The sequence below is a fragment of the Telmatherina bonti genome (genome assembly GCF_933228915.1).
Source record: "Telmatherina bonti genome assembly, chromosome: 16".
Lineage (NCBI taxonomy): Eukaryota > Metazoa > Chordata > Actinopteri > Atheriniformes > Telmatherinidae > Telmatherina > Telmatherina bonti.
Genome location: NC_136614.1, coordinates 7,577,438 through 7,601,733, shown reverse-complemented (window position 1 = coordinate 7,601,733; position 24,296 = coordinate 7,577,438). Strand labels below are relative to the sequence as shown.

General features: G+C 47.3%; 1 protein-coding gene across 1 annotated transcript in view; it reads left to right on the top strand.

The window, feature by feature from the left end:
- Positions 1-24,296, top strand: part of nmbr (neuromedin B receptor) — a gene marked incomplete at both ends in the record, with an annotated part of 80,140 nt that overhangs the window by 43,501 nt on the left and 12,343 nt on the right. The window contains 2 exons of the mRNA XM_079255047.1: positions 1,304-1,445; positions 5,587-5,796. Of these exons, the coding sequence (XP_079111173.1) occupies positions 1,304-1,445; positions 5,587-5,796 (352 nt within the window). The remainder of the gene's footprint in view (positions 1-1,303; positions 1,446-5,586; positions 5,797-24,296) is intronic.

Here is a 24,296-nt window from a genome sequence, read left to right as displayed (position 1 = left end):
GGGTTAGCTCGGTTAGCTCTAAGCTACAGAAAGCTCGGAGTTCGCTCGATGTCAATCATCCACCATGACGATCACAGCCCATGTTCAATTCAGCTCTCCAGCTCCGTCCATCTTGTTATATACACTCTATGGTTGAAACAAAGTTGGGCAGCTCGCTGTTTAGCTTAGTAGCGGCTAAACTAGCATGTCCCGATAATTTTCCTCCTGTAGGCGCAATCTTTATCCAGCTTGTTACTGTGATTTTAAACATGAGCTGTATTGTTTTTCATGGGAAGAAAGAAGTGCATCGATAGAGAGTTTTTTTGTGTTCTTTCAGATTTTAAAGCTTTTAAAAAAAGCTTTTAAATATTTTAAAAACCACGCTAATGTTTGGAAGTATTGAACACTGAATGGAAGTGAATTAATCAGGAAAAACAGTCCAGTTAAACTGAAAACGTCTTTCCTTCCTTCACTGTGAGTCAACCAGGAACTCCTCAAAGTACACACTCACATAATGTAACCTCCTGCAATAATCAGCACTCTGCAGATGATCTGCTCTGTCTCTGCAAGTCTGTTTGCAGATTGAGGCAGTATTGAGACGGAGAAAACTGTTTTCATGCAGAGGTGGTAAACATCTGGCTTTCTGGTGGTGCAGAGACATCTGTGTGAAAATCCCAGCGATGTTAAAGAATCCTGAGTGCAGAGAGACAGCTGAGTGATACGTGTGCAGAATGAATGTTAATCTGCACAGAAACTGTGACATTTTCTTGTGAAGGTTGGAGCTTTGAGAAAGAAAGAGCCTGCTCTCAGATCTCTTGGTTTATAACCTCATATTTTTACCATGAATTGCTCACAGTTGCAGTTTCTCCAAACTCCAAAGCTCACAGTGTGTGTGCAGAGGCAGACATTAGGCTGAGAAAAGACAGCTAAATACGGGAGTTCAGCCTCGTCCAGCAGCCGTATGTTTCACCTCCTCCTTTTGTCCTCTAACCTGTTCCGACAAATAAAGCCAAACGGCGAGTTGCGTCTACGTTTGGGGTTAACCGGAGGAATGAGCTGAATCTCTGCGTATTTATGGTGTCGCCTCTAACTTTAGTGAACCTTGATTTTAAAATCCATTAAGCCTACAGCCCAGCTTTTGTCTCTCACATGTCCAAACTCTCTGTTCACCAACCAGCAGCCAGAGTTTTCCCTGACAGCGTCCCCACTGTGTGAACTGGGACACTAACTGGTATTCTGCTGGTTAGGTCTACACACACTGAAGGAGTTTTACCATTTCTGGTTTGTTGACCGTTTGGTGACTTGTCCCTCTGTGTCTCCTCAGGTATAAGGCCATTGTGAACCCGATGGACATCCAGACTTCCAGTGCTGTCTTCTGGACGTGTCTGAAGGCGGTTTCCATCTGGTTGTTGTCGGTTCTGCTCGCCATCCCCGAGGCCATTTTCTCCCAAGTCGTCTCCATGCCGGTAAACAAAGACAAAAAAATAACCTCAAACCAGAAAGCATTTCAGAAAGGGACGGACATCTGTCCATTTTGGAATTAACCTGCAGCACAAAGTGATGAAAAATAGCTTCAGTTTAACAAAACTTCAACTGGTTTAGTCAGGAACCAGTGTTCACGCTTCTAAAGTTACGTTCCTGTACAGCAGGCAGCCTAAGATCCTACAGCCCAGGAGAGGTTAGCAGACTCCAGAAAGCAACAATGCTAACATGTAGCATAGCAACAATGCTAACATGTAGTATGGCAGCAATGCTAACATGTACCATAGCAACAATGCTAACATGTAGCATAGCAACAATGCTAACATGTAGTATGGCAGCAATGCTAACATGTACCATAGTAACAATGCTAACATGTACCATAGCAACAATGCTAACATATACCATAGCAACAATGCTAACATGTACCATAGCAACAATGCTAACATGTACCATAGCAACAATGCTAACATATACCATAGCAACAATGCTAACATGTGCCATAGCAACAATGCTAACATGTAGCATAGCAACAATGCTAACATGTAGTATAGCAGTAATGCTAACATGCAGTATAGCGGTAATGCTAATATGTAGCATAATAACAATGCTAACACGTAGTATGGCAGCAATGCTAACATGTCCTATAGCAGCAATGCTAACATGTCCTATAGTAGCAATGCTAACATGTAGCATTGTTTTGGTGCGGCTGGAAGATGCAGAGAACAGAGATCTGAACATTTGTGTGGAGCAGTAAACACTGAGTCAGAGGACAGAAAAATGAAGTTACTTTGCCTGACTCTGGACTTCGCTGTGAGGAAGATGATGAAGAGGCTGAAATCTGTGGACGAACAGAAAGGAGAATGATGATAAGCTGCAGAGTGACGGGGGGAGGAGTCTCAGTAGCTCCCGTTTCCACGTACATCACAGAATACAGGGAAACGAGGGGGAAACCAGAGGGATGAGATTCTGCCAGGCCTCGAAGCATCTGCCTGCTGCATTATTCAAACCTCACGTCTTGCAGGTTTCCCAACAGTCCTATGTGTCTCTGTATGCTGTGTGTCAAACCAAAACAGAGATAAAAGAGAGATAAAGCGAAAGAAGCTCAGTGTATCAGGAAATGTCCCTCAGCAGTCTAAACCTATAGCAGCATAACTAAGGGATGCTAACCATCCCTAGCTATAGGACTTATCAAAAAGATAAGTCTTCAGCCTAGTCTTAAAGGTGGGGAGGGTGTCTGCTTCCCTAACACTAACTGGGAGCTTATTCCATAAGAGAGGGGCCTGATAACCAAAGGCTCTGCCTCCTGCTCGGCTCTTTGAGACTCTAGGAACCACAAGTAAGCCTGCAGTCTGCGAACGAAGTACTCTGTTGTCAGCAGAGTCACTGGAACCACTTTTGGAACGGCTAAAGTTAAGGACCAAGGCTGGATTTGGGCTAAAACAATGTTGTTGGACCTCTGACACCCAAGTGGGACCTTTCATGTCCACAACCTGGTCCAGACCTGGACCACATACGTCTTGTCTTTTAAAGGTTGTTGAAATGTCTGTCTGTTGTCCACAACGGCTTTCACAAGTTCATCCATGCAAAAAGCTTGTTTCATTAAGCCAGGTGGACCCCTCGTATGAGATGCAGGGACATGTGACCCACTACAAAACCCAGCGTGGGGGGTTCAGACCTGGACGGATCCCAGAATTTATCTGGATGGACTTTCCCATCCAGTCAGGCAAAGCTTTCTGCAGAGACAAATGATTTTAGGATTATTCCCCTGAACAGGCAGTTACCATGACAACTAAAACATCCAAATTGTAATGAAGATGAAACATGGATGAAACACTCGACAGCATGCGGATGCATTTCTCTGCAGATCGTTGACCCTCTTTCCACCTTTACCTCAGAGACGCTGTCGCTCTCTAAGGTCACATAGTGGATCAGATGTTGGATTCTGACATTTCATTCTGTTTTTCATGTTCAGTCATGAGACCAGGTGGCTGATAATTGTGTTTTTTGTTGAAAACGTTTTAATAAACCAACGTGATAAGAAGGGGAAATGTGTCCACATGAGTGATGGGAGTTTTCCACATCTCAGAGTTTAGATAAAACCGATGAAGCAACAGAAAGAAGAGAAATGAAAGTTGGTGACACTGGGGCATCATGTTTGATCTCAGGATCTCGGGGTTCTGCCGGGAGATGCTCGCTGCTTTCAGACTTTCAGATTTAAACTGTGCAGAGACGTCTCAGTGGCTTTTCTTTCTGCACCCTCTGACACCCACAAACTCCATCCCACATCTGTTTTATAGCTTCTGTCCTGTTTTCATTCACCTGTTTCTTTTCCTCAGTTCTTCCTCCACATCAACAGATCTCACACATTCTATGTGCCTCTTGCCTGTTCGCAGTACCTCATCCAATTTCCTTTCACCTTGAATCATCGTTCAAATGATGAGGGATCGAAGGCAAGCGATGATGAGCAAAGAGAGCAAAGGCGAGTGAGGTGGAGTCAGGTGAGGAGCTCTCCTAACGACGTTCAGCGGTTACTGTAAAGGTCCATTTCTGCAACCTTCCATACGTAGATGCGGACGCCCATTTAACATCTGTTGCCGTGGTTGTGGGGTCAGGTCATCCACTAGAGGGCAGTGTTGGGTTCAGAGCTCGGACACCGACTGGTCGCCGCTTTTCAAACGCTCCTCAACTTCTCCTGCAGCTTCTTGGGTTCTTGTGTTTTATTTGGCAGTTTCTGCATCATCGTCGTCTCTCTCCTGCGGAGGTTATGTCCTCATATTCGTCCATTTTCAAGGAGCTCAGGCATCCGTTGCTTAAAATTACACGGCAATGTTGAGTTGTAGAGCTGATACTCAACTAGGGGAAAGAACAAACCAGAGAAGAAGTTTTTTTTCTTCTGTTGTTTTAGAACCGTTGTAAACAGAAGAATCTGAAACGTAAATAAATAACAAATTGAAAACAGCTAAAACTTTGTGGTTTTCTTCTTGTTTTTAATGTCGGTTTATTTGTGAGGTAAACAACTTTAAAGCGGTGCATTATCGCTAGCAACTGGTGTCAAAACGTGAAAGTGAGCTCTGAACTCAGCACTGCCCCCTAGTGGAGGAACTGACTTTACCACGGCAACGTGAAAGAAGGATGAGGACGGCAACGTTTAAATGGCGTTTCAGGGAGCAGAAATGGACCTGAAGATGTGTGGAGCAGAATCTCTGACGGCGAAGCGGTGAAGTGTGCGACATATCCGACGTTCCATCCCGCAGCACCTTCTGAATGTAGGATGGAGAGAGCTCATAAAGTGGTTTGTGGCGGCTTCTGGTCACCGTGGGAGAAGCAGCTGAATGAAAGTTGTCTCACAGAGGCAGACATGCTAAAAGCAGGGCTGGGAAACGGTGCGAGTCTCAGGATGTTAAAGTGTTTTTACGAGCAACGACGATGCACAACTTCAGCTTCTCTGGCTGAGATCAGCAGAGTCTTCACTCGGGGTGGGAAAATTGGGAAAATCGAAAAATCGGAAATCTGGATGTTTTTCATCACAATTATAAAATTGATTTTTTTCTTGTTAAAAAAATCAGTTTTTTTTTTTCAAATACATAAAATAAATACACTATAAGCTTTTTTGTTATTTTTATTGTTTTTACTGGTCTTCTTGGGCCTGATAGCAGCAGAATGATGGTCTGGCCACCGGCTTGTTTTTTCCTCAGTAAAATGAAGAAAAATGACGAGCAAAAAAAAAGTTTTATACATTTTTTTTGTGCTTTTAATCTACAAAACTCTGCAATATCAGAGGATTGTGAGAATCGCAATTTAAATCAAATCGGCACCTAAAATATCGGAATTGAATCGGGACAAAAGCGTCACAGCCATCGTGTTCGCGTGACTTCATGTCCCACGGCTGCCCAGAGGACAGGAAACTCCAGATCCTGCATGCTTTTCATCTGATCCTAATCTTTTCCACACTCTTCCTCCCTGGTTCTGATCAAACTGGAGAATAGAGAACAGAAAACATCAGGAGGTGAAGAAAAGATGGATTACACCTGGATGGATTAGATCGGCTCCTGTCATGTCCGCTGCCTGCTGTAGGTACTTTTGGTGGATTATTTCCTGATAATTTCCTTCCTTCTTGCCCCCCAGGGCCACAGGGACAACTCCACCTTTGTGAACTGCGTTCCCTACCCGCTGTCCAATCAGATGCATCCGAAGATCCACTCCGTGATGATCTTCCTGGTCTACTTTCTGGTCCCGCTGGCCATCATCTCGGTGTATTACTACCACATCGCCCGCACGCTCATCAAGAGCGCCCACGACATGCCGGGCGAAGTCAGCGAACACACCAAGAGACAGGTGACCAAGGTTTCCACTCCCCTGAGTCCACTGTGGCGTCTTCAGTTTCCTTCTTTTCTGTCTGTGTTCACAAAACATGTCAGTAAGAACTTACTCGTCACATTTTTCCCCATTATTTATCACATTTCATCATAAAAAAGATCATTAGACACCTATTTTCACCTGGACATGAGGATGAAGCTGCTTCGCGTCAGACTTTCCACCAATCAGAGAACTTAAAGTGACGTAACGTCCAATCAGGAGCAGCCAAAGATCAGAAAAGAAGAAAAATAACGATCCTTTATGGAATAAAGCCAAGAAGACGTTTCCTGAGATGAAGAAATGAGGATAAACAGTCAATAATTTCTGTTCTTTTCTCCTAAAGTCAATCCTTTCTGACAAAGTCGCTTTAATGAGAGGAATATGAGTTTTTACAGGTTTATGATTCCAGTTAATTTAATCTAAGAACCTTCTAAACTTGCAGAAAAAAGATTGACGGCTTGTTTTTGTAAGAATTGTGTCCTGAATGTAACAGCGAGAGACTAACAGACTGTTTGTTAAGACGCAGCTCGGCTGCAGCCACGACGTCCTGCCAAGAACACTTCATGTGTTTGTCAGAGAAGCCAGAGAACAGCAACAGTCATCCATCACGTCGCCGGCAGCAGCTGCACGGCGTTACAACCACGGCGTGTACGGACCAGGAAATCTGTCTGACAGCAGCGGGAGTGTTCCCATCACCAGGCAGCATGGCTCCCCGACAGCTCGCCAAGATCTTTTCATACACGTTTCATCTGCAAACATCATGAGTTCCCGACACTTCAGGGAAAAGTTAGCTGGACTTCTGTCGAAGCTGCTGGGAAGGTGGTCCGTTCAGACCTGAACCTGGACGGTTCAGCGTGCCGCCTGGTTGTTCCATCAGCTTTTCACTAAATACCTGCATGATTCTAAAGCTTCCACGTATACGGCGACTTGCAGGCGTTTTCTGGTTCTCACAGACAGTATATGAAAGATGGACGGAGCCTCCAGACGTTAAAAGTCAAGCTACAACCTGCAGTTCCCCCTTCATCCACTAGGGGCTGCAAAACAGAGCAAATCCCCATAGACTCCCATGTTAAAAAGACCAACTTCACAGCAGAAATAAACATGAAATAAACATGTTTACAGTAGAAATAAACACGTTTACAGCAGGAATAAACATGTTTACAGCAGAAATAAACACGTTTACAGCAGCAAAATAACAATTTTTAAAAAATAACTTCCCCGTTTAAAAGTAATTTAATCTCAAAGTTCGGCATATTTAGGGGCGTGTCCTTTTGATTGACAGGTACCCGATCTCCCGCTTCAAGTCAGAAGAACGTAGAACAACCGCGGTTTTTAGCTGGTTAACAACGTGACTTAGCTTTAGCCCGCTTACCTCCGTTAGCTGGTTAGCTCCTGTTTTCTCCGGGTTAGCTCGGTTAGCTCTTAGCTACAGAAAGCTCGGAGTTCGCTAGATCTTAATCATCCACCCCCCCAGACTCACAGCCCCCCTCTCACCTCCACCTCCAAGGGTCCAAGATGGTGATGGTAGGAACCGCCTGATGAGCGTCACGGAGGCTCCACCCATCATCCTACAGTCTTACAGCCACTTTGAGGAGGGGGGCGATGCAAAGCATTTTGCGTTTTCGAGCAGACATTTCGGTGTTGCTGCTGTGATCGTCAAATAGAAGCTGTCTTCGCCTGAAAAGATCTGGTCATGTGATTTTCTAAGTCACGTCCGGGACGTGTAAATGCGGCGTGTTTCCATCACACTTTGCCGTGAACTTTCATCATGACTCGCATGAAGAACCACCTCATGAAGCCAAACTTTAGGTTAGAGCAGAGGTGGGCACCTGGCACACATCAGACCTGATCAGCAGACTGGTGCAGAGCTTGACATCAAACTCTGCACCAGTCTGCTGATTAGCCATTGATTTGGATCAGGTGTGTTGCAGCAGGGAAACTCCTAACATCTGCAGGACTGCGGCTCTGGAGGACCGGAGCTGCCCACCTCTGGGTTAAAGGTTTTTCTCAGGGTTTCCATTAGCGGTTGTTTATGGAGCTGGAGGGGTGAGGGAAACGCGGCTGATGACATCCTATCAACTGTTTTACAGAAAATTCTGCAAAAAACTGACAGATATGGAAATAAAATAACAAAAAGCTGAAATAAGGTAGAAGAATGTTTTTATAGAAGGTCTAACTGACTTCTGCTGGACGTAGGCGTCGTATTTACACGGATACTTTTCAGAGGCCAGAAACTCTGTTTGCATGTTGTGTTTATGAAATCTGTGTTTATGAAAACACAGTAGCTGAGAGTGAGTCACCACAGGCAGGAATAACTCCAGATCCAGTAAAAACTCTTGTCAGACTGGTTCCACATGCAGCTCATCCACGCAGCATGCAGCTGCGCCTCATCTGCCAGCGTCCAGGTAGACGTCCAGTCAAACATCTTTTATCCATTAAAACCCGTCTCAGGTGGTCCGGCTGGACTTTAGGGGTTAAGAACCAGTCAGAGTCTGTCTGGTGGGACAACAGCTGCTGGTTCCACAGAACTTTAGCTCCACTGCAGCTGATTTCATCGCAGGACACGAGACTGATTTCACTTCCACTTTGAGCCTGAAGACGAAGCGGTTTGAGACGAGCATGACGCTGCAGGACAGCAGCGACCACAGGAACATGCTGCACAGCTTCAGCAGCGGCGCGGCTTTCACCGCTGAGGCAGAAAAAGCACAACTTCCACGCAGAAACAGGATCTACTGAAACCGCCGTGACGGACAGAATACATCCATCACACAGGAAGTAAGGAGGGGATGTCCAGCCGCCGCAGAAGAAGACCCGCCGGATGCCTGGCCTTCCAGACACCACTCAGCCGTGATGCTTTTTGCACCCACGCCTGCAGAGCGCTGGCGTGGCCTCCGAGGCGTCAGGAAGCGGCTCGGCCGCGGGGGAGGCTTCGTGTCAGACGGACGAATCGCTTTACGGGAGCGTGATCTTCACAGATGGAGGTCAGAGCTGAATTATTAATGGTCCTCCAGTCGCAGGACACATCAGGTGTCATCCATCAGAGCTGCAACACCTCCAGGGACGGCCACGTAAATGATCTGTGGCGACAGTAAATCCAGCATCGCCGTGGAAACAACCGCCATCTTTCACCAGCTGGCCGTGCGCGCGCCAATCAAACCAACCGTTCTGCAGGTTTTCACACCAAACGGGAAAAAGAAGGAAACGCGACAGAAAACGCATCGACGCCGGTTCCTCAGCAGAAGTCTGTTTCCATAGCAACAAGGCGGTTCCTGGTAGCTGGAAACTGGACTCGAGGAGGACAGAAGACTCAACAGCAGGATCTGAGATCCAGACCTGGACCAGAACCAGAGAGACGCATCTGGACCGTCAGCTGGTCCAGCCTCATCAGAACTGGTCTCCATGGAAACGTGGCTTCAAGAAGCCACAAAAGAGGTCACATGACCCAAGAACTGAACTGAAGATCAGTGGAAAGACGGATCCGCTCCAGAACCCGGACCTGAAGGGGTCCGATGGAAAGACGGATCCGCTCCAGGACCCGGACCTGAAGGGGTCCGATGGAAAGACGGATCCGCTCCAGGACCCGGACCTGAAGGGGTCCGATGGAAAGACGGATCCGCTCCAGGACCCGGACCTGAACGGGTCCGACGGAAAGACGGATCCGCTCCAGAACCCGGACCTGAACGGGTCCGACGGAAAGACGGATCCGCTCCAGGACCCGGACCTGAACGGGTCCGACGGAAAGACGGATCCGCTCCAGGACCCGGACCTGAACGGGTCCGACGGAAAGACGGATCCGCTCCAGAACCCGGACCTGAAGGGGTCCGACGGAAAGACGGATCCGCTCCAGAACCCGGACCTGAAGGGGTCCGACGGAAAGACGGATCCGCTCCAGAACCCGGACCTGAACGGGTCCGACGGAAAGACGGATCCGCTCCAGAACCCGGACCTGAACGGGTCCGATGGAAAGACGGATCCGCTCCAGGACCCGGACCTGAAGGGGTCCGACGGAAAGACGGATCCGCTCCAGAACCCGGACCTGAAGGGGTCCGACGGAAAGACGGATCCGCTCCAGAACCCGGACCTGAAGGGTTCCGATGGAAAGACGGATCCGCTCCAGAACCCGGACCTGAAGGGGTCCGACAGATCCTCTCCATCTGGACAGAAAGCGGACCAAAGGCAGAAAGATGGGAATAAAAGCGTCTGGAAAGTCCTTGAAGGTTCTCTGAGAACTAATCCTGAAGACGAGTTGAGGAAAAAGAACTCCGGTCCTGGACGGGTGCAGTCCTGCAACCTCTAGCAGTTTCCCTGCTGCAACACACCTGATTAAAATCAATATCTAATGATGAGGCGAGTGCAGAGGTTGATGTCATCTCTGTAACACTCAGGTCCAGGAACCGATGGAGTCGTCTGAATCACGTCAGCAGCGACGTGAGCCGCATGCAGACCTGAACCTGCTGCAGGTCTGAGGGGGACCGCAGTGAAGCTGACCCCATCAAGTCGGGGTTAATGGAGTGCTGATGACCTGCAAACAGTGAATCAAGTGATGAAGAGGACGAGCATCCTCAGAGACAGTCATGTCAACGTACAAACACACTCTCTGACGGTGGTTTGGGTCATATGGAACGTTTCATTACTGCAGGATTGGCTGCAAAGGTCACCGCAGGCAGGAATGATGGGAGGTAAGAACCCAGCGCCAGTCCTGGTGTGCACCAGTCCGTCTCTTCTGTTGACGTCGACATCCGTCATAATTTTCCTACTGAAGGTTTTTACGTGGGAATTAAAAAAAAACATGCAGCAGATGCTGTTAGAATTTAAGATGAAACCAAAGCTGAAATAAAAGACTTGGTCTCCGGATTGACAGTGACGGATGATAAATGGCGTCCAGCGCTTTCAATCACTCGCTTGGCGTGGAAATGCAGGTCGAACAGGAAATAAATCCAAATCACTTGTGTGATGAGAAAGACTGAAATATGAGCGTGAAGGCTGACAAGCAGACGATCAGGAGTAGTACACTGGTCACATCTGGTCACATCTGATCTGAAGGCCATAAACAGGAAATGAGTCAGCACAGCAGAAATCTGGAAACAAGCAGGTTGTGTCCAGCGGAGGCCAGAAAACCGGAAACCATCTCGTCCAGACGCCGTAAACGACCAGTCCGGTTTGGCAGATATGTAGGTTTATCTCCAAGGTGGGAAATGACTCATTCAACAGGTTTGTGAAGGCAGAAAAGACCAGTTTTAGACATGAAACTGGGCAGAACGATCAGTATGTGTTTAAACCATAGACTGTATATAGAAATGGGCGGAGCCTCCATGACGTCACTCGTAGGTTTCTGAAGAGCTGAATTGAAGCTCGGTGGGCGGTTCCTACCATCATCATCTTGGCAGGGCATGCGCGTCGTCTCGCCCGGAAAATACAAATATGGGCAAAGAGGCGGAGCTGAGAGGGGGGCTGTGAGCGTCATGGTGGATGATTGACATCTAGCGAACTCCGAGCTTTCTGTAGCTAAGAGCTAACTGAGCTAACCCGGAGATAACAGGAGCTAACCAGCTAACGGAGGTAAGCGGGCTAAAGCTAAGTCACGTTGTTGACCTGCTAAAAACCGCGGTTGTTCTACGTTCTTCTGACTTGAAGCGGGAGATTGGGTACCTGTCAATCAAAAGGACACACCCCTAAATATGATGAACTTTGAGATTAAATTACTTTTAAACGGGCGAGTTAGAAAAAAATTCAGTCCGTCCACAGTTGTCATGAAGGTAAACCTGACTTATTAAACCTAAAATGGGTTTTTGTACCAGGCTGTAAACATGTTTATTTCTGCTGTAAACATGTTTATTCCTGCTGTAAACATGTTTATTCCTGCTGTAAACATGTTTATTTTGCTGTAAACATGTTTATTCCTGCTGTAAACATGTTTATTTCTGATGTGAAGTTGGTCTTTTTAACATGGGAGTCTATGGGGATCTTCTCTGTTTTGCAGCCCCTAGTGGATGAAGGGGGAACTGCAGTTTTATGCACTTCTGCATAGACTTCACTTCACTCCATCTTTCATATACGTTCTATGGTTTAAACGATGCCAGTTTCACAGCGTTTGATGGTTTTTATGACTAGCTGTTAATCACGTTCCACCGACCGAGAGAAGAATTTCTGCAGCATCTCAGAACAGACTTTGTTATTTTTAATGGAGTTTTTTCCTACCTGATACACGGCCTCATTCCAACACGACAGCAGCAGGAATCATTGGGCTCAGACTGAGTCCAGACCTGAACCCCATGGAGAGTCTTTGGGATGTGCAGGAGAAGGCTTTGGGTCTGATCCCCCATCATCAGTACCAGATCGTGACACTGCAGAAGCTTATCGAGACGCTACAGCAGAGAATGCTAACGTTAAGCTAAAGGCTGTCTGACCAGAGATTCCTCCTCTTGGTGGCGACTTTCTTCTTTGACCAGACGATGGTTTCCTGAGGACCAAGCGGGAACTTGAAGATGATGCTATGCAGCGTTGAACTATTGGGTTTTAGCTAACATTGTAAGCACCTAGCTGGCTGAATGGGATCAGTTAGCGTGCTAACCATCATTTCTGCTCCAGTTTACTGATAAACAAACACGTCCACTGCATGTAAATCAATAAACCAACACTGTGACCTTGTGGGAGCAAATTCCTGGAGCAAATCTGTACGAGGTTTTAATGTTCCTCCTTAAACAGCCTCAACTTGTTCCAGCAACCGTAAGCACAATGCAGATGAGGAGCGGAAGCGTTAGCATGCTTCTACTCAGCTGGAACGAACCTTATCACCGCGCTCCAGACTTGGACCTCCCTCCTGGTCCCGTGGCTGAATGGGAATTAATCCCTCCTGAGTGGAGGCTGTTAAGTAGCACATTGATGTTAATGACAGCTGCGGTGGATTCTCTGCCCTCACCAGAAAAACCCACCACCAGTCAAACTGAAGGTTTATGCGCTGAGACGCCTCTCGCTTTAGTTCAGAAATCTTTGTTTGGTTTTTATGAGAGTGTTTACTCCAGTCCTGCATTGTGTTTTCCTGCATGGATCGGTTTAATCCAGAGTAACTTTCCCACCTCCCCATGGCTGCCTGCTGCCTGTTTACCATGAGCGTTGGTGGATTCAGTCTAAAGTAGAAACCACATGACAGATCAGATAGATTTTTATAATCCCCAAAGTCAGGAATCTAATCTTCAGCATTACGTGCTTCTCTTCTTCTGTCTCCATTTCTCTGCATCGTCTTCCCTTTGTGCCAGCCCGTCGCGCCACAATGTATGCCTCGTCTAATTCATCTCATTACCGCTGAATCCATCAGAGCCTGCTCACGGCGAGGGAGGCGATGCTATCAGGGCTTTCCCAATGAAATCAAACCTCTCCACACTTTCCTTGAATCTTCACATCTCAGAGGGGTCAAAAGACAATTGCTGCATTAACTGCAGACGGCCACATCAATGCCAGCCACGCCTACCGTCTCATCTGATTAATTCTGTTCCCAAAAGATAAGAAACACACAGCGCCATGCTCATTCCTGTCAGAAAACTCAACGTTGTACCACTTTGTGACACAAAAAGCCTTGTTTGCCAACGCTGAGCGGCAGAAAAAAGACAAGCAAACCAGGGATGAAATTAAGTCTGCAAAACAGTCTGTTAGTCCAAATCACACACCAGTTATCTACAAGAAACCAGCATGGAAACACAGAAACATCCCAGAACAAGAAACACAAGCAAAAAGCTGGATGGAAAAATGGGCAAAAACACCTGATGAGAGAGCAAAGGTCATCATCTCCACCTGATGCTGCCAGAGACCATGTGGTTCCCGACATCGATCAATACGATCATCAATCCTGCATGGGAAAGAAAATCAGGTTTGAGAAATAAGACTCGCTGCAGGAATCATCTTGTGCATCGTTCACGGAAATGCAAAGAGGCGGAGCTGAGAGGGGGGCTGTGAGCGTCATGGTGGATGATTGACATCGAGCGAACTCCGAGCTTTCTGTAGCTAAGAGCTAACCGAGCTAACCCGAGATAACAGGAGCTAACCAGCTAACGGAGGTAAGCGGGCTAAAGCTAAGTCACGTTGTTGACCGGCTAAAAACCGCAGTTGTTCTACGTTCTTCTGACTTGAAGCGGGAGATTGGGTACCTGTCAATCAAAAGGACACGCCCCTAAATATGATGAGTTTTGAGATAAAATTACTTCTGAACGGAGGAGTTAAACTTATTAAACCTAAAATGTTATTTATACCAAGCTATAAACATGTTTATTCCTGCTGTAAATGTGTTTATTCCTGCTGTAAACATGTTTATTCCTGCTGTGAAGTTGGTCTTTTTAACATGGGAGTCTATGGGGATTTGCTCTGGTCTAGAGCCCCTAGTGGATGAAGGGGGAACTGCAGTTTTATGCACTTTTGCATTCACATTTAGACCTTTTGCATGAGGAGATGTATAGAAAAGAAGCAGGATTATATTTTGCTTACATTTTCTCCCCAGCCTGGACTCTTTACCGAGTCCTGCCTCAGCGCGGCTTTCAGTGACGGCTGACTGACAGCTGCAGGATTTGACAAATGATTGCTCGTGAGCAGGGACAGGAAGCACCTGCTGTTGATTAGGTCTCCAGGGAAAAAGCTTTTTTTCTGGTCTGGTAGTCTGTTCCTCATCACCAGCAGTTTCTCCTCCAGTCTGTGTCTAAAAAAATCATTTTTATTTTATTTACACACTAATACATTTTCATTTTATTATTTAAGTATTTAATATAATTATTTAAGCATTGCTATATATTTATTGAAGCATGTTTCATTTTGCTGGGACAGTTCAGATATAAATGACCTAATTCTGGGATTTCCTTTGCCGGGCATGTCGTTGTCCGTCGCCTCATCTCTTCGGACCCGATCAGACTCCAGCTGACATGTTTACAGGGACGCTGCATCGTCATGTGATCGCTTGTGTGTTTAAAGAAGGGAAAGACTTCACTATAAAAAGCTTTTGACCTGGGCAGTGTAGGGATGTCAGGATTGTTTTATTTCATTATTTATCTCAGTATTAATTAATCATAAAGTTGTCCTTCCATAAAGCATCCCATCCGAAGCCCAACGGCAGATCAGCGACTCTGCTGCACAGAACAGAAACAGGTTTATTTGTGACAGCAAATGGATCAAAGTGGTTTCTGGTGGATTCTGTTAAAAGGTATCTACGATCCCCAAACCGGCGTCTCGCAGAGGTGATGCCAGTAGCAGCCATGCTAGCTGTTTCTGGACGCCTGAAAACTATCAGAATCATGCAGAAGAGCAGAATAAAAGGATCCTCTGGGTCGGATTGAAGATTCTCTCTGCTTAGCACCGACTGGATCAGCTGAAGGTTGGGGTTGGGAGGTTGGGGGTTGGGGTTAGGGGCTTAGGGTTGGGGTGGAGGTGTATTTGAAGGAGGAAGCTCTGCCCCAATCAGAGTTTCTCCTGAAAATGACGAGCCCATCTTTTTTACTGTGTTGAAGCCCGAACTGTTCCGGTTGCATCGCTGTGTCCGCTCCGAAGCCGTTGTGTTTGATAGTTGTGTCGTTTGGATGGATGGAAGAGCAGTCGGGGTGGACTGGTGCACAACGGCAGCCGGTCCGACCCATCGACCATCGTCGCACCACAAAGCTCTGTTCCTTTAAACAAACCATGCAGCAGGGTTTCTGAAACAACACAGTGAGAAAGCAGGAGTTACCAATAAAACGAAAACCTTCCCTGCAGCGCGGCGATGGACAGCGGAGCAGAACACGTCGTGCTTCGTCTTTTGACGGAGACGGAAAACAGACGTAAAGCATCAGATAAAAAGCAGCTGCTGATGATTCTCATCCAGGACCAACTGGAGATGGAGGTTTTACATTTCTAGATCTGGTAGAGTCACTTCACTGTTCATGGACAATATTACCGATGATGAGCCGCAGCTGACTGCTAGCGCATTCACCGCAGCGTGTTTGCTAACTGCCTCATATAGGTCTAACTTACTGGTTTTACTGGTTCTCTTTACTCAAACAGAACCTCTCTTCTCTTATCATCATCATTCATGGCAGCTGATGAAGGATATGCTGAGGGAAACCTTCCATCCACTCTCCGCCACTTATCCGGGGTCAGGTCGCGGGGGCAGCAGCCTAAGCAGGGAAACCCAGACTTCCCTCTCCCCAGCCAGATATAATCCCTCCAGCATGTCCTGGGTCTTCCCCGGGGTCTCCTCCCAGAGGGACATGCCTGGAACACCTCACCAGGGAGGTCCAGGAGGCATCCTAACCAGATGCTGTGGTTAGGGTTACATTGGTAATATCAAACGTCCATCAATCATATTTGGACTATTTTTCTTCGTATGGTTTCTCCGCTCTTCCCCGTCTCCCCCCCTCGGTTCGGACAGGTAGTTGCATCTCCTGGTGCAGAACCAGAAGGGTAAAATGTATCTGACCGTTTAAGACTGGTGTCAGTCAGGAAAAGTAGTGATAAAGGTTAGCTTGACTCATGGATAGCTAGTCAGGAAGGAAAGTTGGTTATTTGGATGAAGGAGAAGCTGTTTAGAAGTGTGACCAGGCTGATCCAGCGTTTGTTGGGCTGTTGTTCCACTGTGTGTCACGAACCAGTCAGACCAATTAATAATCTGTATCGGGCAAGCAACAACCTGCAGCGGTTAAAAGTGAAACCTATGTGGAAGTGTAAAAAAAAAAATGCAGTTCCCCCTTCATCCACTAGGGGCTGCAAAACAGAGTAACTCCCCATAGACCCCCATGTTAAAAAGACCAACTTCACAGCAGAAATAAACATGTTTACAGCAGAAATAAACATGTTTACAGCAGGAATAAACACGTTTACAGCAGGAATAAACATGTTTACAGCAGAAATAAACATGTTTACAGCCAGAAATAAACATGTTTACAGCAGGAATAAACACGTTTACAGCAGGAATAAACATGTTTACAGCAGAAATAAACATGTTTACAGCAGGAATAAACATGTTTACAGCAGGAATAAACATGTTTACAGCAGAAATAAACATGTTTACAGCAGGAATAAACATGTTTACAGCAGGAATAAACAAGTTTACAGCAGAAATAAACATGTTTACAGCCTGGTACAAAAATCCATTTTAGGTTTAATAGGTCAGGTTTACCTTCATGACAACTGTGAGGGGAGTGAATTTTTTTCTAACTCGCCCGTTTAAAAGTAATTTAATGTCGAAGTTCGGCATATTTAGGGGCGTGTCCTTTTGATTGACAGGTACCCGATCTCCTGCTTCAAGTCAGAAGAATGTTGAACAACCGCGGTTTTTAGCCGGTTAACAACGTGACTTAGCTTTAGCCCACTTACCTCTGTTAGCTGGTTAGCTCCTGTTAGCTCGGTTAGCTCTTAGCTACAGAAAGCTCGGAGTTCACTGGATGTCAATCATCCACCATGACGCTCACAGCCCCCCTCTCAGCTCCACCTCTTTGTTAATATTTGTATTTTCCGGGTGAGACAACATGCATGCCCCTGCCAAGATGGCGATGGTAGGAACCGCCCACCGAGCTTCAATTCAGCTCTTCAGAAACCTACGGGTGACGTCATGGAGGGTCCGCCCATCTTTTTTTTTATACTCAATGGTATCGGGTCAAATGGCACGTTGACTGGCCTGTTTACCCGATGGCCAGTCTGGCCCTGATCAGGATGTTCATAGGACGCCCAGTTTGTCTCTGGATGCGAAAAAACAATTAAAACGTTAAAAAATCCGGTTTCTCAAAGAAATATGGGAAGGGACTTCCATATTACTCCTCCACTGTCGGAATATTATTAATTGAGGAATTTCCGTGTGTAAAGGAGGCAGAAACTGTACGATTCCTGCAAAGCATCCAGGAAATGTTTCTATTTCCAACCCGACATGACAGACGATGCTGCTGCATGATGAGAAAAATAAATCCCACACATCTGTTTCTAATGGGATTTATTTTTCATTCTCCTGAAGTGCAACCGTAAGTGTGAGTTATGAGCGGATGCTCGCCGTGAAACCGGACCCCAGGCTGTCGGAGAAGATTGTATCTATGAAGCGCAACACACTCGTTTGTTCATATTAATGTGAAAATGGAAAGATAAACCGCAGTGATCGAATTCCTCATCCTCTGAGAGCCTGATCAGATGTCTTCATACCCAGAGATCACTTTGAATCCTGTCATCATCATCATCATCACCACCCCGCTGAGTGTTTCAGCTCAACAGCAGCACAGCTGTCTTATTTTCTTCCGCAGCGTTGTGGGAATTGCCGTTTACACCTGGACAGTCCCTGATCTTTCGCTTGGTTTGTGTCCAAACTGGACTGAACATGTTGAAGTTGGACCATGACATGACAACGTCATGCTGTTCCAACAACTGCTCACAAGGGTGCGATATTCCCCCGAAACAACGACAGAGCAACAATGAACAAGCAGGAAGAGAAGCGAGCTCGTTGATTGGCCAGGACCGACAGAGAAAATGATCCCACTTCAGCGCTCCGTCACAGCAAGCAAACATGGAGACAGACGATGTAGCGCCTGCAACGGTTCAGGTGCCGACGAACAACCATACGTTCAGACACGACAAGTGTGCACGTGGTTGTAGTTGTGCATTCTGCTGCGGGTAAATGTTGACCCAAATGGAAATCAGATGTTTGTTAACGTCAGAATCTGCGTTTCTTTCACAGTTTCTCACACAATAAAAGTGATATCTCTAAAACTTGGACACCTGCAGCTTTCAGATGTTTCCACTGAATGTTGTTGAGCTGCAAGTCTCGTAAAACATCTCGTTTGCAGGACCAGAGTTTACGAGAATTACTCATCATCATGGCGGGTGTCCTGCTGACGCTGTTTCAGGGTTTCCCACGACTTTTCGAAGCCCTCATTTTGCTTTTTAAGTCCTTGTAAAATCTGTGTTTCACTGACGCTTGTTTTCCGTCTTCTCTTCTGCCCATACACGCTGACCAATCTCCACCTGAACTGAACTGGTCACGTGACCCTGTACATCGCGTCCGGTGGCGTGTAAATGCCAAAAGTGTTTCCTTTCCACGTTAGCACCTTAGCGTCTGAAAAACCGCCTAAAGAAAAAAACGTGAAGACGTTTCGGGTATTCACGCAGCTAATGATGCCACAATGCATCATGTAGAGGTTTGACAATGATGAATGAACATGCAGAAGCTTTGACTTTCATCATCACGTGTAACTCGTCGACGTTCGCTGAACTCAGAATCAGAATCAGAAACTTTATTTATCATCAATGAATTGGCTTCCCAGTACAAAGAAATTTGACTTGCAGTACAACCTGACCGGAGTAGACAGACACAACTGAACAAACAAGATCAGACAAACGCAGCGCAGCTCCACGTAGATTGGAAGGAAAACATGAAGTAAACAGGGTTGTTGAGGGAAAAGAGTCTCTGCACTGCCCCACCAAGGGCAGTCCCAGGATCTGACAAAAAATACCTGAATACAAATAAGCATGTACTCAGACGGTCACAAAATATGGCACAGGTGTCCGACTCCTGTCCTCAAGCGCCGGTATCCTGCAGGTTCTTGTTGTTTCCATGCTCCAACACAGCTGACCGAAATGAATGAACAGGTTGACAAGAAGCTGTTTGATCCATTTGATTTTAATCAGGTGTGTTGGTGCAGGGAAACAACAGAAACCTGTTGGATACCGCCCCCCCCGAGGACTGGAACTGGACACCCCAGACATAAGCAATGTCAATCAGGTGGGGAGGGGAAACAGACTCTCCTAGCACACCAGGAACAGATGCATCCAGTCCACCGTTGGTTCCTCCAGTCTCTGGTCCCGTGGGGTTTTGGGACAGCTTATTGGGGAAGGTGCGTAAGGATGGGGAGCAGAGGAAGGGGGGGGCAGAGCTTCAATCAATCAATCAATCAATCAATCAAGAATACTTTATTCATCCCCGAGGAGAAATTCAAGGTTCCAGAACAACCCGTCCGAGGTTTTTTACAGTCACAGAACAGGTCATACTGAGGCCCCGTAGCCAACTACATCTGGCTCCGCCTTTAACACATCGGAACAGAGGTACATTAGGATTCAGGGTAGGGGGCAAAAACCAGGTACCACCAGACTGTGCCTCATGGTGGTGCAGTCTGGAAAGAAAAAAACACCTCATGTCCAAATAAGCATGAATAAAGACGATTGACAACACAGAGTCCAGCAAGGCGGTGAGTAAAAGGTGTGTGTGGACCGCAGTTAGGTGCCACAGTCCATGTGGATACAAGGGAGGTGGTGGGCAGAGCGTCAGTGGACATCACATTCCTTTTCCCTGGTTGTGCCGGCCCCAAGGCCTTTGAGAAAGCCCAATCCAGATTAGATTGATTGTTTCAGTTTCAGGCCAGGGAAATATTTTGCTCCCAACCTTGAGTCCATGACTGGTCTCACGCTGGCAGCTCCAAACAGCCCGATGTTTGGGTCAATTTCCACCGATACGAGCAGACATCCGCTTCATGATGGAACCGATTCTGCAGACTAGCTCCAGAACCAGCACCAGCTTGCCAGTTTGGGTCATATTGGCTTCCTGTTTGCGATTCAGCTCGGTTAGCATGTGAGTGTGTGCACTGCCCGCACGGTAGATTCCGCCACCGAATTCAGGCAGCCTGGAGGTTGCTGCCCATTTTTGGCAGATCAGGAATCCGCCAGCTCCAACAGGTTGACACCACTGCAGTCCAGGAGTCTTGATACCAGCCTACCAGCCCGGTCAACGGAGCCACATTCAGATAACAGCTTGTTTTGTCAGGCTAGACTTGTTTACCTCTGACTTGAGTCTCTCAGTGATCCCACTGGCGACTCCAATCAGCCAGCTTGGGTCGGTTTCCACCAAGCCGAGCTGACAACTTCCTCCCACTCCGTGGATGAGCTCCAGAACCGCAACCAGTCTGCCAGGATGGGCGAGACTGGCATCCAGTTTACGATTTAGCTCACTCAGTGCTTGAGTCTGAGTGCAGCTAGCGCGTCCACCACAAAACTCCAGCAGCTTGCCGGTAGCTGCCTGTGTCTTCGGTTAACCAAGGAAGCGGCAGACACCCAACATCTTCCACATCCAACAGACACATGACCTTCCACTCCCCCCATCAATCCATCTCCCCCGCATGCGTTCCATCGGGACATGTGGGCTCCCCTACGTAGAAAAGATTTGATCGATTGCACTGAGAGACCAGCTGATCAGATCCATAGTTTTGACATTTGGAAGGAAAATCAGAAAGAAGCACAGATAGACTGACATCAAGCGGGGCGGAGTGGAGACGGGAGGTAAACCGGCTGAACAGCTAACAGCAAACAAGCAAAATATCTCCAAAACTATGAATGATGTGTCTCGTGTGGATCTTTTGAGTGAGAAGAGACGTAGCTGAAGAGTTTGATGTGTAATATGTTGTATTAAAGTTCAAATAAAAACTGATCATTTCTGATGTTTATAATGTCAGACTCGTCCGATGGCGTCTTACATCTCTAGAACTAAGACTTCTTTCTGCCTTTTTTAAAATGTATTTATTCATTTATTTTAATAACCCCTTCAATGTCTGAATTTGTTTTAATTTATTAAAAAATGTGTTAAAAATGATTAGAGATAAATAATACATGAATAATGTAGAACTAATCATGAAGAAATACAGAAATAAGGAGTTAAACTGAGGTCAGAGGGGTCCAGCAGGTCAGCTCTGCAGCCATTCACCAGTAGATGAGTAGAAATCAGGATCTTGTGTTTCTACTTTCACAATAAAATGTAAGAGAAAATAAAATCTTCATTTGCAAAATACACATCAGAACCAGCAGCATCCGTCGACATGTGGTCAGTTTTCACCGACAGAAGAGCAAAACTTTTGAAGTCGTGCATCCCAGCAGCATCAGTCAGCTGGCGTTGCCATGGTAACTGTGACTGACAGCAAAGAGAAAACAGAGAAGAGAGAAAGATGCTGCAGGTGACAGAGGTTCAGAGGGGTGATGGAGAAGCAGAGGGAGGTGACAGATGGAGAGAAAGGAGGGAGATGAAGGGATGACACATGAAACGGGAGGAGAGGTGGAGGAACAGCAGGGAGGAGGAAGTCTTTTCCTCCTAGATGAACTCATCATGGAATAAACGCTGTTGCAGCGCCACAAATGCCTGTCATGAAGACGCTGAAGAACACAGATTGATGTATTTATGTGTCCGAAGACGGTGGGAAAGAGAGGAAGATGAGGAGAAGGATCTTCTCAGTCAGCTGAAGAGCAGCAGCAGCTCCTTCCCTCATCAGACATCATGGATGCCTGTGTGGAAGCGTCGTAACGTTTTCCATGTTTACCGCCGTCTTCCTCCTGAACAGCAGGGGTCGCTGCTGAGCACACAACATGGATTCTCTGCAGGAAACCTCGAAAGGAGTCGGAAACATACCTGCTCACTCACCTTCCAGCTGCAAAGAAATTCACTGATTCATGCAGGAAAATCCTGTATTCATCAACCTGCCGCTGTAACCGGATGCAGTTCCCATTCCTGCAGGGATCCTCCTGGTCCTGCAGGTTTTAGATGTTTCCCTGCTGCAACACACCTGACTCAGGCAGTCAGCTAGCATCAGGTCTCTGTTGGCTTCATCTGGTCGTGATCTCCAGCTCTCTTTTGAGCGATTCGTGGCCGAGTGTGAAGCTGCTGGGATGAGAATCTGAGACCATGGTCCTCAGCCGGAATAGGGTGGATTGCCCTCTCCGGGTCGGGAGTCAGGTCCTGTCTCAAGTGGAGGAGTTTAAATATCTCGGGGTCTTGTTCACGAGTGAGGGAAAGATGGAGCGCGAGATCGACAGACGGATCGGTGCGGCGTCTGCAGTAATGCGGACTCTGCACCGGTCTGTCGTGGTGAAGAAGGAGCTGAGCCAGAAGGTGAAGCTCTCGATTTACCAGTCGATCTACGTTCCTACCCTCACCTATGGTCATGAGCTGTGGGTCATGACCAGAAGAACAAGATCTCGTATACAGGCGGCTGAAATGAGTTTCCTCCGCAGGGTGGCCGGGCTCTCCCTTAGAGATAGGGTGAGGAGCTCAGTCATCCGGGAGGAGATCAGAGTAGAGCCGCTGCTCCTCCGCATCGAGAGGAACCAGTTGAGGTGGCTCGGGCATCTGGTCAGGATGCCTCCTGGACCTCCCTGGTGAGGTGTTCCAGGCACGTCCCTCTGGGAGGAGACCCCGGGGAAGACCCAGGACACGGTTCCATGATGGAGAAAGCATGAAGAGCTGCAAACGGTGTTACATGACAGATTCATGATGATCGTACGAGGAACCAACCCAGTTGGTCGTCACCATGACGACACATTTTGCGTCTTATTAAGAGAAGACAATGAAAGGAGGATTCCTGCTCTTCCTCCTCATGCTGATGGGAGTGATGAGTAGGAAGAAGCTTTCAGCTCCTCCCTGCTGTCGGCACGGCGCTTCTGCCAGCTGCAAAATCACTCCAACGGTGGTCTCTCATGATTTAATCTGCAGCTGCGGCCAAATCCTACTCTACTCCTCCTAAATCATCCTCATCATCATCCTCATCATCATCATCATCATCATCATCATCCTCATCATCATCATCATCCTCATCATCATCATCAGCAGCAGCAGCATCACTCTGCAAATGGAGCAAACCTGCCTTTAGTTTCTGCTCATGGTGAAATGACAGCTAAGGTGAAAGTTTGTGGTTTGCCAGCGTGTTGCCCGGTGGCGTGTCGGATCAGCGTCGGGGCAAACTGAAGCCTCTCTGACTGCTCCGCATCATGAGGCAACTTCCACCTGCGGTTTGGAGACTCCTGTCAGGAAAACACACTTCCCAAACGGAGTTCCTCCCTGCAGACGGAGGGATGCGGCCCACGTCAGAAGGAATAAATCCAGCCGCTCGGGGCTGCAGGACGGTGTTTGAACGAGACGGGAGGTTTCCCCACCTGCTGCAGAAGCCAGATTTTCTCTGCAAAGCCATCAGGCGAACAAGTGCAGAAATGATGAAATGCTTTGTGCAGATTTCAGCGTTTGCAGAATTATGGAGCGATGACATTTTCACGGCTCGCTGCCCCGCTGCCGCCTCCTGTGTCCATCCGTCTCTACAGTGTCTCTAATGGGAAGTGGCTGCTTGCACTTCCCAGGCAGACTCCGCGCCTTTTCTCTGCTCTCCTGCCTTTCAATCCCTTCTTTTTCTTGGATTTCAGTTCATTCACTGCAGCCAGAAGCGTGTCGCGCACAAACACAGAAATCCTGGCGAGCAAATCCAGACTCCAAACTTCCTTTCAACGTTTCTGCAGACGCAGGAAGGTGTTTAGAAAAGCTGAGAGGAAAACTGCTGCAGTGTGCAGAACCGCTGGCAGAAACAGCAGGGCCGTCGCCGAGCCCAACGGGGGCCGAATGGGGCCCAACGGGGGCGCCGCCAAGCCTAACGGGGCCGAATGGGGCCCAACGGGGCTGAATGGGGCCCAACGGGGGCGCTGCCGAGCCCAACGGGGGCCGAATGGGGCCCAACGGGGCTGAATGGGGC